The sequence below is a fragment of the Nerophis lumbriciformis genome, linkage group LG11 (assembly GCF_033978685.3).
Source record: "Nerophis lumbriciformis linkage group LG11, RoL_Nlum_v2.1, whole genome shotgun sequence".
In the NCBI taxonomy this organism is placed as follows: Eukaryota; Metazoa; Chordata; class Actinopteri; order Syngnathiformes; family Syngnathidae; genus Nerophis; species Nerophis lumbriciformis.
Genome location: NC_084558.2, coordinates 42,169,529 through 42,182,032, shown reverse-complemented (window position 1 = coordinate 42,182,032; position 12,504 = coordinate 42,169,529). Strand labels below are relative to the sequence as shown.

Here is a 12,504-nt window from a genome sequence, read left to right as displayed (position 1 = left end):
AAAATACTGTAGCGTAGTAGGCATAAGTATTCATTAAAAACAAAGCAGAGGTTTTAATGAAAAAAATTTGGCCACTGTAACATCACGCAGTTTGAACAGTAACACTGTGTTTGAGTGTAGAAAAATCCAACACTGTTCTTTAACCAAGTGGTTCTTAGATGGAGCCACAGTTTGAGAATCACTGCTCCACAGATTCAAAATATACAGCTTATTTTTAACACTTTTGTGACTGCACTGCAAAAAGTCAGTGTTCAAAAAGAAGAAAAAAAAATACAAAAATTAGGGGTATTTTATTTGAACTAAGCAAATTATCTGCCAATAGAACAAGAACATTTGGCTTGTCAAGACTTTCCAAAACAAGTAAAATTAGCTAACCTTAATGAACCCAAAAATACCTTGAAATAAGTATATTCTCACTAATAACTGTACTACTATATGAGTACGTATTTTCTATTGTTTCATTGAAAATAAAACAGCAAAGTCCATTTGGCTGTCATCTGTTTTAATTATGAGTCACAATTGTGTCAAAGTCATGATTTTCTTTTTCATGCTTGAAATAAGAAATTATTACTTTAAAAAAGGTAGTTTTATACTTGTGAGTGTTGATGACACAGCTTTGCAACAGTTGATATTCTAGTTTCAAGCATGTTTTACTCTATATAGGTCATCACATCTCAGCAACGAGCTGTAATATCTTACTGAGATCATTTAGGACCAAAACCCTTAAAACAAGTAAAACACTCCATAACATAAAATCTGCTTAGTGAGAAGAATGATCTTATCAGACAGCAAATAAGCAAATATCACCCTTATTTGAGATATTTAATTTGACTTAGATTTCAGTTTTTGCAGTGTGAGACTCTTCCGGCTCCCTGGGACCAAATTAGAGGGTATTGAAAATGAAAAATATCAAAACAGCCCCCGAATATTTTGATTTTTCAGTGGAAAAAGTTGGACACTAAGTTTTTGCTGTCCTACCTTGTAGAACATGTCTCGCAGGTCTTCTTTCGGGTTGACCCAGGAGGCCACCGCATCGCAAAAGAAGATAAAATCCTGTCGGGGAAGAAGATGATGAAGAAGGCATGATCCAACTTGCATAACAATAATCAGGAAATCTCCTTCCGGCTGTCTGGCGCTCACCTGCACGACGCCTCCCGGGTTGACGCTGATCATCGTGCACATTCCTCGGAATGCCGAGTCTTTCTCCTCATTGTCTCTTATATTTCGCAGGGAAGTACACCTGGCAACGGGGACGGACACTTTTGACATCACACGCTTTGGAGGCGGCGCTCAGGCAACACTGCAAGCTAAACCTGCTTAACTATTAGAATGATCTTTATTTGACACATCCTTAGGTAAAACATAACTTCATGTTCATATCCATGTGAGGAGACATTTTTAACTAGCATTAACCGACAATAACCACCAGAAAAAAGTCTTGCATGCACACAACACTAAAAGGAAGCCCATTACAGCCAATAGAGGGAAAACAACCTCTTGTGTACATTGTTGTCATGGCAACACGCTTAGCTCACAGACAAGATACAGAGTCATTTATTGGAGTTACCGTATCGCCTCAACTCCCGTTTGGGGTCGGTTTACCTACTCAACTGCAGCGAGCACAAGGCATTAATGAGACGATAGATTTTCATTCCCGCGGAAATTTTGATCTGTGCCGCGAACCTCTGGCCTGGGGTTGATTGAAGCTAAAAAGCTAGCATAAAATATTAGTATGCCAACAAAACGGGAACAGTTAACATACTTGCAAGACGAAGATTCAAAATCCATTTAATTTAAGGTTTAAATGATCAAAAATAGCCAAAATGCTGGCATGAAACTTCAGCATGCTGATTTTAGCATGACATGGGACAATTTAATGTACTTTCAAGATGTCGCCAAGTATCAAAATCTTAGATTTTTAGATTTAAATGAATATAATTAGCTAATACACTAGCATACATATTAGCATGCTAACGTAAGCATGAACGTATGTAAAATGTTTGCATACTTTTAGATGTCGCCAAAAGTATCAAAATCAATGATTTTTAGATTCAAATTATTAAAATGAGCTAAAATACTAGCATAAATGTTAGCATGCTAAAGTAAGCATGAAAGTATCGGAAATTTTTGCATACTTTTAAGATGTCGCCAAGTATCAAAATCTGTGATTTTTAGATTTAAATGAATATAAATAGCTAATACACTAGCATAAATATTAGCATGCTAACGTAAACATGAAAGGATGTAAAATGTTTGCATACTTTTAGAATGTCGCCAAAAGTATCAAAATCAATGATTTTTATATTCAAAGGATTAAAATTAGCTAAAATACTAGCATAAATGTTAGCATGCTAACGTAAGCGTGAAAGTATCGGAAGTATGTTTGCATACTTTTAAGATGTCGCCAAGTATCAAAATCTGTATTTTTTAGGTTCAAATGACTATAATTAGCTAAAATACTAGCATAAATGTTAGCATGCTAATGTAAGCATGATAGTATCAAAAATGTCTGCATACTTTTAAGACAGTGCCAAGTATCAAAATCTGTGATTTTTAGGTTCAAATGAATATAATTTGCTAAAATACTAACATAAATGTTAGCATGCTTACGTAAGCATGATAGTATTGAAAATGTTTGCATACTTTTAAGATGTCACCAAGTATCAAAATCTGTGATTTTTAGGTTCAAATTAATATAATTAGCTAAAATACGAGCATAAATGTTAGCATGCTAACGTAAGCATGACAGTATCGGAAATGTTTGCATACTTTTAAGATGTCATCAAGTATCAAAATCTGTGATTTTTAGGTTCAAATTAATATAATTAGCTAAAATAAGAGCATAAATGTTAGCATGCTAACGTAAACATGAAAGGATGTAAAATGTTTGCATACTTTTAGGATGTCGCCAAAAGTATCAAAATCAATGATTTTTATATTCAAATGATTAAAATTAGCTAAAATACTAGCATTAATGTTAGCATGCTAACGTAAGCGTGAAAGTATCGGAAGTATGTTTGCATACTTTTAAGATGTCGCCATGTATTAAAATCTGTGATTTTTAGATTTAAATGAATATAATTAGCTAATACACTAGCATATATATTAGCATCCTAACGTAAGCATGAACCTATGTAAAATGTTTGCATACTTTTAGATGTCGCCAAAAGTATCAAAATCAATGATTTGTAGATTCTAATGATTAAAATTAGCTAAAATACTAACATAAATGTTAGCATTGTTTCCTCTAATTCCATGGCCATACACCTTAAAGTCATATAACTTGGTATGTAACACAAGGTAATCATTATGATGCTCACGCTAGCTTGCTAGCATGCTAACATTAGCATGCTAACTTTTTGAGCTAGTTTTGAAACCGTTTAGCCCAGAGCCATATAACTTGGTATGCGACACTTGTTAACTGTTAGCATGCAAACGATAGCATGCTAGCAAGCTAACTTAAGCTTGCCAACTTTTTCATCTAATTTTACACTTTTTTTTTTTCTATTTCCACAGCCATTCACCTTTGATTCATATAACTTGGTATATGAAACATGCTGACCGTTATCATGCTATCGTTAGCACAAATGCTAAGTGTTAGCCTTTTCATGTAAACATGCTACTGTTTTAGGCTAGCTCTGTGGCTCATTTTGTACAGTTACACCTAAAACTCACCGATTCAGACACTCGGCACTATCTACAAAGCACGGCGGCTTCCGACGACCCCCGGCCAGAGGTCCAGGGAACAGATAGCAGACCCATCAAAATTTCTAGTTACCGGTATATCTAATCTTACAATCTTGTCAAATGATATGAAAGCATGTGTTAATCACAATAATTATTATCTATTTAACACATAAACCCTAGGTTTAGGTCAGGCTGATTAGAAAAATAAGTACTAATCAAATATACTGCATAAGAAGGGGACTCAAATAACTGATGAAAAAATAAATGTACATACAAGTATGTTGTGCTAAAATAAACTAAATTAATGATACATAAAAAATATGTTTCTTAAATAAACTGTCAATGAAATGTAAGTGCAAATAAAAACACAGCTTCACCACTTTAGTCATAATTTTTGCGCAGAAGAAACTTCTCTATAACTTTAGCTTCAGACTTCTTCTGTTAGTTTGATATTGTCATTACTGCCACAAGTGGTGTAAAAGTGTTACAACAGATTACTGCTGCGGCCCAGACAGACCACAACTGAGAAACATATTTTTAGGCTGCTCTCTAGGGGGCGCTGGTGGACCGACAACCATAGTGCAACATTGCCTTATGGTTAAGAAACACTGTTCTAATGTATTGTTTATGTATACATTTTTTTTTAATCTCAAAGTTTGTTTTGTGGAGACACCATGGCATCTGTCCATGGTCTTGGACTTGGCCACTCTCTCCACGGACTTGGGAAACGAGCTCAAACGTACAAGTCAAAGAGAAACTGTCTCCATTAAACACTGTTCTAATGTATTGTTTTTGTATTCAATATATATTTTTTTAATCTCAAAGTTTGTTTTGTGGAGACACCATGGCGTCTGTCCATGGTCTTGGACTTGGCCACTATCTCCACGGACTTGGGAAACGAGCTCAAACGTACAAGTCAAAGAGTAACTGTCTCCATTAAACACTGTTCTAATGTATTGTTTTTGTATACAATATCTTTTTTTAATCTCACAGTTTATTTTGTGGAGACACCATGGCATCTGTCCATGGTCTTGGATTTGGCCACTCTCTCCACGGACTTGGGAAACGAGCTCAAACGTACAAGTGATAGAGAAACTCTCCATTCTTGGGTCTCTTAGATTGCTTTGATCTCAAATTAGTTTCTGTTTCAACCCACTGAAAATCGAACTTTTTTTGTGCAACACAGCAACAGCAAAAAAAAAAAAAAAAAAAAAAATTACAGTCCATCTCTTTGGGGCGAGGTGGTGGTTTGTTTGGGAGTACCATACGACGCACCCGGTGGCGTCCAACAGCTACTTGAGGCAGTGCGGTACAGGCTGTTTTTGTTGTTGTTGTTTACTTAGCCCGAAGTCAGTTGGGAAAGGTTGCAACTCACCCGTGACTCTAATGAGCAGTACAGAAAATGGATAAACGTCAGTGTTTCCCGTACGTTCATTTATTTGTGGCGGCCCGAATGTATTTGGCACTGCTTATTTCCCCTGGCTCATAAACACATTATAACCTACCTGGTCTGCCAGAGAATAAGAAGATGGAACAGGGGGATGTTGCCAACGTATATTTAGTGAGTATTGAGTAGGGGTGGGCGTATCGTTTGAAGTATTGGTGGTATTCAAGGTGGGTATTGGTGTCGGATGGGATCGATATTTTTTCATGCAGTTTCTTTTGTATATGTCCAGAAATTGCTCTCTCTCAGGCACACTTTGCCCCTCCCCTCGCCATTCTACAGACTACTGACATTTATCACTAGTATCTGCATGTAATAGTAGTTATAGTTGCGGTTTTGTTTGCATTTTGATTGGAATATTTATATTTTTGTTACATTGTTGCCTTTTTTGCAATAGTGATATTTTTGTTAAACAAGTGTGTGTAGTAAATAAAGGGAATTTAAAAAAAAACTTTTTTTTTTTTACATTGTTTAAGATTGTATTGAGTCATAAAATATCAAAATCAATGATTTTATATATATAATTAGCTAACATACTAGCATACATTTTAGCATGCTAAGGTAGGCATTATAGCGTCGGAAATGTTTGTATACTTTTAAGATGGCGCCAAGTATCAAAATCAATAATTTTTATGTTCAAATGAATATAATTAGCTAAAATTCTACTATAAATGTTAGCATGCTAACATAAACATAATAGTATTGGAAATGTTTGTATACTTTTCAGATGGCGCCAAGTATCAAAATCCATGATTTTTACATTCAAATAAATATAATTAGCTAAAATACTGCTATAAATGTTAGCATGCTAACATAAACATAGTAGTATCGGAAACGTTTGTATACTTTTAAGATGGCGCCAACTATCAAAATCAATGATTTTTACATTCAAATGAATATAATTAGCTAACATACTAGCATAAATGTTAGCAAGCTAACATAAGCATGATAGTATCAGAAATGTTTGCATACTTTTAAGATGGCGCCAAGTATCAAAATTAATGATTTTTATGTTCAAATGAAGATAACTAGCTAAAATTCTACTATAAATATTAGCATGCTAACATAAACATAGTAGTATCGGAAATGTTTGTATACTTTTAAGATGGCACCAAGTATCAAAATCAATGATTTTTACATTCAAATGAATATAATTAGCTAAAATACTAGCATAAATGTTAGCAAGCTAACGTAAGCATGATAGTATCGGAAATGTTTGTATCCTTTTAAAATGGCACCAAGTATCAAAATTAATGATTTTTTTTATCTTCAAATGAAGATAACTAGCTAAAATTCTACTATAAATGTTAGCATGCTAACATAAACATAATAGTATCGGAAATGTTGGTATATTTTTAAGATGGCGCCAAGTATCAAAATCAATGATTTTTACATTCAAATGAATATAATTAGCTAAAATACTAGCATAAATGTTAGCAAGCCAACGTAAGCATTATAGTATCGGAAATGTTTGTATAATTTTAAGATGGCGCCAAGTATCAAAATCAATGATTTTTACATTCAAATGAATATAATTAGCTAACATACTAGCATAAATGTTAGCAAGCTAGCGTAAGCGTGATAGTATCGGAAATGTTTGTATCCTTTGAAGATGGCACCAAGTATCAAAATGAATGATTTTTATGTTCAAATGAAGATAACTACCGTATTTTTCGGACTATAAGTCGCAGTTTTTTTTAATAGTTTGGCCGGGCTCCAGTGTGACATATATGTTTTTTTCCTTCTTTATTATGCATTTTCGGCAGGTGCGACTTATACTCCGGTGCGACTTATACTCCGAAAAATACGGTAGCTAAAATTCTACGATAAATGTTAGCATGCTAACATAAACATAATAGTATCGGAAATGTTTGTATACTTTTAAGATGGCGCCAAGTATCATAATCAATGATTTTTATGTTCAAATGAATATAATTAGCTAAAATACTAGCATAAATGTTAGCAAGCCAACGTAAGCATTATAGTATCGGAAAGGTTTGTATACTTTTAAGATGGCGCCAAGTATCAAAATCAATGATTTTTATATTCAAATGAATATAATTAGCTAAAATACTAGCATAAATATTAGCAAGCCAACGTAAGCATTATAGTATCGGAAATGTTTGTATACTTTTAAGATGGCGCCAAGTATCAAAATCAATGATTTTTACATTCAAATGAATATAATTAGCTAACATACTAGCATAAATGTTAGCAAGCTAACGTAAGCATGATAGTATCGGAAAAGTTTGTATCCTTTTAAGATGGCGCCAAGTATCAAAATTAATAATTTCTATGTTCAAATGAATATAATTAGCTAAAATTCTCCTATAAATGTTAGCATGCTAACATAAACATAATAGTATCGGAAATGTTGGTATACTTTTAAGATGGCGCCAAGTATCAAAATCAATTATTTTTACATTCAAATGAATATAATTAGCTAAAATACTAGCATAAATGTTAGCAAGTTAACGTAAGCATTATAGTATCGGAAATGTTTGTATACTTTTAAGATGGCGCCAAGTATCAAAATCAATGATTTTTATGTTCAAATGAATATAATTAGCCAAAATACTGCTATAAGTGTTAGCATGCGAACATAAGCATAATTTCGGAAATGTTTGTATACTTTTAAGATGGCGCCAAGTATCAAAATCAATGATTTTTACATTCAAATTAATAGATTTAGCTAAAATACTAGCATAAATGTTAGCAAGCTAAGGTAAGCATGATAGGATCAGAAATGTTTGTATACTTTTAAGATGGTTCCCAGTATCAAAATAAATTATCTTTATGTTCAAATAAATATAATAAGCTAAAATACTACTATAAATGTTGCATACTAGATGGCGGCAATAAATTATTTTTGGGTTTAACGTAATAAAATTAGCTAAGATTTTAGCATAAAACGAACATGCTAACATTGAATAGCTCAACATACTTCTAAGATGGTGTCAAGTAGAAAAAAACATGATTTTTTAGATTCAAACAAATAAAATTAGATAAAAAAATAGCATAACATATTTGTCCTTTGTTCTCATAATCATAATTAACTAATTAGAGGCAAATTCACAAAACTCTTTAAATTATCATGACGTTTCATGTCAAAAGTATCGATATGAGCTCTGAGAATAACATCCCTGCATTTATTTGGTATCAGACCAATACCAAAATTCCCAGTATCGCCCACCCCTATTTAATCAACACATCTGGATAGTTCCCCCCCCCCCCCCAAAAAAAACTGGTAGAACATCTAATGAAGAGATTTTAGTCCATGCTGACATGAAAGCATGTAAAGTGGAACCACGATTTACGAACCTCTTTTTACACACTTTTCGGTTTACAGACTTTTAGATCGCGCCCAATATGCCTCTGTGTAGGCACGCTTCATTCATTTTGTGAATGAAGCGTTTTGTGCTTGCCAGAATGGAAGCGATTGCGTACCACAGCAAGTTTTTAATTGTGGTGAGCCAAGCGTCCCCGCCTTTGCCGATGTTAATCAGAATCAGCTTTATTGGCCAAATGCGAAATGTAATATAAGTGGAGTTTACTTTTATTTATTTATTTATTTTAAGTGTTTATTATTGTAGCAATATGGTTGAGAAAGTTAAGGAATTTTGTGATTTCTGATCGTTTGTTTGCGCGTTTATACTGAAGATCCCATTGACTTGTCATCCAAAAAAATCAGATTTGGTCCACTTTGGCCTGCATTTCTAAAGTTTTAAACAAATTCCTTTTTTTTTTAAAGGGGAACATTATCACCAGACCTATGTAAGCGTCAATATATACCTTGATGTTGCAGAAAAAAGACCATATTTTTTTTTAACCGATTTCCGAACTCTAAATGGGTGAATTTTGGCGAATTAAACGCTTTTCAAATATTCATTCTCGGAGCGATGACGTCACAACGTGGCATCACATCGGGAAGCAATCCGCCATTTTCTCAAACACCGAATCAAATCAGCTCTGTTATTTTCCGTTTTTTCGACTGTTTTCCGTACCTTGGAAACATCATGCCTCGTCGGTGTGTTGTCGGAGGGTGTAACAACACGAACAGGGACGGATTCAAGTTGCACCAGTGGCCCAAAGATGCGAAAGTGGCAAGAAATTGGACGTTTGTTCCGCACACTTTACCGACGAAAGCTATGCTACGACAGAGATGGCAAGAATGTGTGGATATCCTGCGACACTCAAAGCAGATGCATTTCCAACGATAAAGTCAAAGAAATCTGCTGCCAGACCCCCATTGAATCTGCCGGAGTGTGTGAGCAATTCAGGGACAAAGGACCTCGGTAGCACGGCAAGCAATGGCGGCAGTTTGTTCCCGCAGACGTGCGGGCTAAACCCTCTGGATGTCTTGGCTCACACCGTCCCTTATGCCACCGAAGATGATCAAGAGAAGAATATCGACCCTAGCTTCCCTGGCCTGCTGACATGAGGGTATGTCTACAGAATATATTAATTGATGAAAATTGGGCTGTCTGCACTCTCAAAGTGCATGTTGTTGCCAAATGTATTTCATATGCTGTAAACCTAGTTCATAGTTGTTATTTTCTTTTAATGCCAAACAAACACATACCAATCGTTGGTTAGAAGGCGATCGCCGAATTCGTCCTCGCTTTCTCTCGTGTCGCTGGCTGTCGTGTCGTTTTCGTCGGTTTCGCTTGCATACGGTTCAAACCGATATGGCTCAATAGCTTCAGTTTCTTCTTCAATTTCATTTTCGCTACCTGCCTCCACACTACAACCATCCGTTTCAATACATTCGTAATCTGTTGAATCGCTTAAGCCGCTGAAATCCGAGTCTGAATCCGAGCTAATGTCGCTATAGCTTGCAGTTCTTTCCGCCATGTTTGTTTGTGTTAGCTTCACTATGTGACGTCACAGGAAAATGGACGGGTGTATATAACGATGGTTAAAATCAGGCACTTTGAAGCTTTTTTTTAGGGATATTGCGTGATGGGTAAAATTTTGAAAAAAACTTCAAAAAATATAATAAGCCACTGGGAACTGATTTTTAATGGTTTTAACCATTCTGAAATTGTGATAATGTTCCCCTTTAAGTGTAGCAATATGGTTGAGAAAGTTAAGGAGTTTTGTGATTTCTGATCGTTTGTTTGCGCGTTTATACTGAAGATTCCATTGATTTGTCATCCAAAAAATCAGATTTGGTCCACTTTGGCCTGCATTTCTAAAGTTTTAAAGAAATTCCTTTTTTTTTTTTTTTATATATATATATTCATTTTTTTGGCCATTTATGCAAATTCGATGACAACCCGCCACAAATAGATTGCAGTTATATGGGAAACACTGGACTTTTGATCTTTTTAAGCTATTGGAATAATTTGATGCTTAGAATAGAGGATGCTTGGCAGTAATGGGCTTCCATACACCAGATTAAAAGAAAACAAAGCAGCACTTGAAACTCATCTACTCTGCCGTCGAGTTGTTATATTTTGCCTACAAGCAGTTTTGTTGTCAAAAATGTCGGACTTAGGAGGGTTGAGGGGTACTTTTGGGGGGTGTAGCGACATGCAGCTGGGTGACGACTAAAGAAAAAAGCAGAGAGGGAGCGAGGGAAGCTCGGCCATCCCGTCTCTGTTTTTTTTTCACAACCAGCCGGCATGTGAACATTGGGACCTAACCAACCCGTGTATCTTTTAGGTTGTTAGCCACAGTCGACAATGACAACAAAATAAACTAACAAATTAACACATGAAGTCGCTACTCAAACAAAATCACAAATAGGACCTAAAAGAGGACAGGGTTAGTCACATGGTTGGCAATGATAAGAACAAAAGAAAATACTTTTTTTTTTTTTTTTTCAGAAGGAAAGTGAAGCAGAGCAGAGCGACAGCAGAGGAGAGGAAGAGAAAACAGAGAAAAGATGAATGAAATAAAAAAGATTGAATAATACACACCAGGGTCTTATAAACTGCTGTAGCATGGGTGCCACCTCTTGAGGACAAACGTAACCAAGACGACCAATTGTTATTGCTACGGTAACGCAATCACGGTTACACACCACCAAACGCCAACCAAGACATGAGCAATGAGGAGGAGGGGGGAGGGGAGGAGAAAAAAATAAAGAAAAAACACACAACTCAGAGACATAAAAATCAACAGAATCTGTGCATGATCAGAAACAGAAGATTTCACTTGTGTCGATTGTTACCGCCCCCTTCAGTCGAGGAGGGGGAGAATGCAAAAATATGACACTGAGAAAACATACAAACACGTTTAAGGGAGAACACATTGACAAGTCGGACAAAGACAGTCGTAGAAGGCGAACAAAGGCTCGTTTCACCAATCAGGTTGTTTCTGGTGGTAGCTTTAACGCAAATGTGGGCGTGGTGTCGCAACCTTGGCCTCTCCAATCACATTTCTCCCTTAAACTCACACATGTTAATTGTACACAACAAACAGAAGTGTGTGTTTCGTTTTGTTGCTGCTGCCGCCGCCGCTGCTGATGCCGCTCTTTTGAAAAATGATTGCTCCGAGTATAGACGGAGGTGGGGTGGGGCAGGGGGTTGGGAGGGGGGGTTGGGGACTATTCCAGCACAGCAGCGTCACGTATGAGGCAGAGAGGAGCGACCACCTAAGTTTAAGAGACACAGAACTATGCAACATTCTCATTAAACAAACAGGCATTTATGAACAGTCCAGTGACACATGCAGAAAGCAGATGGTATGCTCGTTAGATTCTGGTTCAGTGCAGGATCAGCTTGGGCCAGGAGGACGTACAGCAGAACCGCCAACGCACAATTTGGGGGAAGGGCGGGGAAATGCCTCACGATTCGCACATGTTTTGTCATTTTGCTTCTAAACAAAAGATCTACATCTTCGGCAGCAGAGGTAAAAACATCAAAGCACATTTGGCCAATCAGAAGCCTGACTACCGTATTTTCCGGACCATAGAGCGCACCGGATTATGAGGCGCACTGCCGATGAATGGTCTATTTTCGATCTTTTTTCATATGTAAGGCGCACCGGATTATAGGGCGCATTAAAGGAGTCATATTATTATTAGAGGTGTCCGATAATGGCTTTTTTGCCGATATCCGATATTGTCCAACTCTTAATTACCGATTCCGATATCAACCGATACGGATATATACAGTCGTGGAATTAACACATTACTATGCCTAATTTTGTTGTGATGCCCCGCTGGATGCATTAAACAATGTAACAAGGTTTTCCAAAATAAATCAACTCAAGTTATGGAAAAAAATGCCAACATGGCACTGCCATATTTATTATTGAAGTCACAAAGTGCTTTTTTTTTTCTTGCCTCAAAACAGCAGCTTGGAATTTGGGACATGCTCTCCCTGAGAGAGCATGGGGAGGTTGAGGTGGGCGGGGTTGGAGGG

General features: G+C 36.2%; 1 protein-coding gene across 4 annotated transcripts in view; it reads right to left on the bottom strand.

Annotated features, from left to right (window-relative positions):
• tnpo1 (transportin 1) overlaps window positions 1-12,504 on the bottom strand; it is a 143,720-nt gene that overhangs the window by 31,510 nt on the left and 99,706 nt on the right. For 2 of the 4 annotated variants that reach the window (XM_061966543.2, XM_061966544.2), the window contains exons 21-23: window positions 11,056-11,131; window positions 1,141-1,240; window positions 979-1,053 (exon numbers count right to left, since the gene is read on the bottom strand). The exons of 1 other annotated variant lie outside the window; for it this stretch is intronic. In XM_061966543.2, the coding sequence (XP_061822527.1) occupies window positions 979-1,053; window positions 1,141-1,240; window positions 11,056-11,131 (251 nt within the window). Of the gene's footprint in view, window positions 1-978; window positions 1,054-1,140; window positions 1,241-11,055; window positions 11,132-12,504 lie in introns of those variants that run through there. One more of the 4 variants, XR_009815856.2, reaches the window with a different exon arrangement.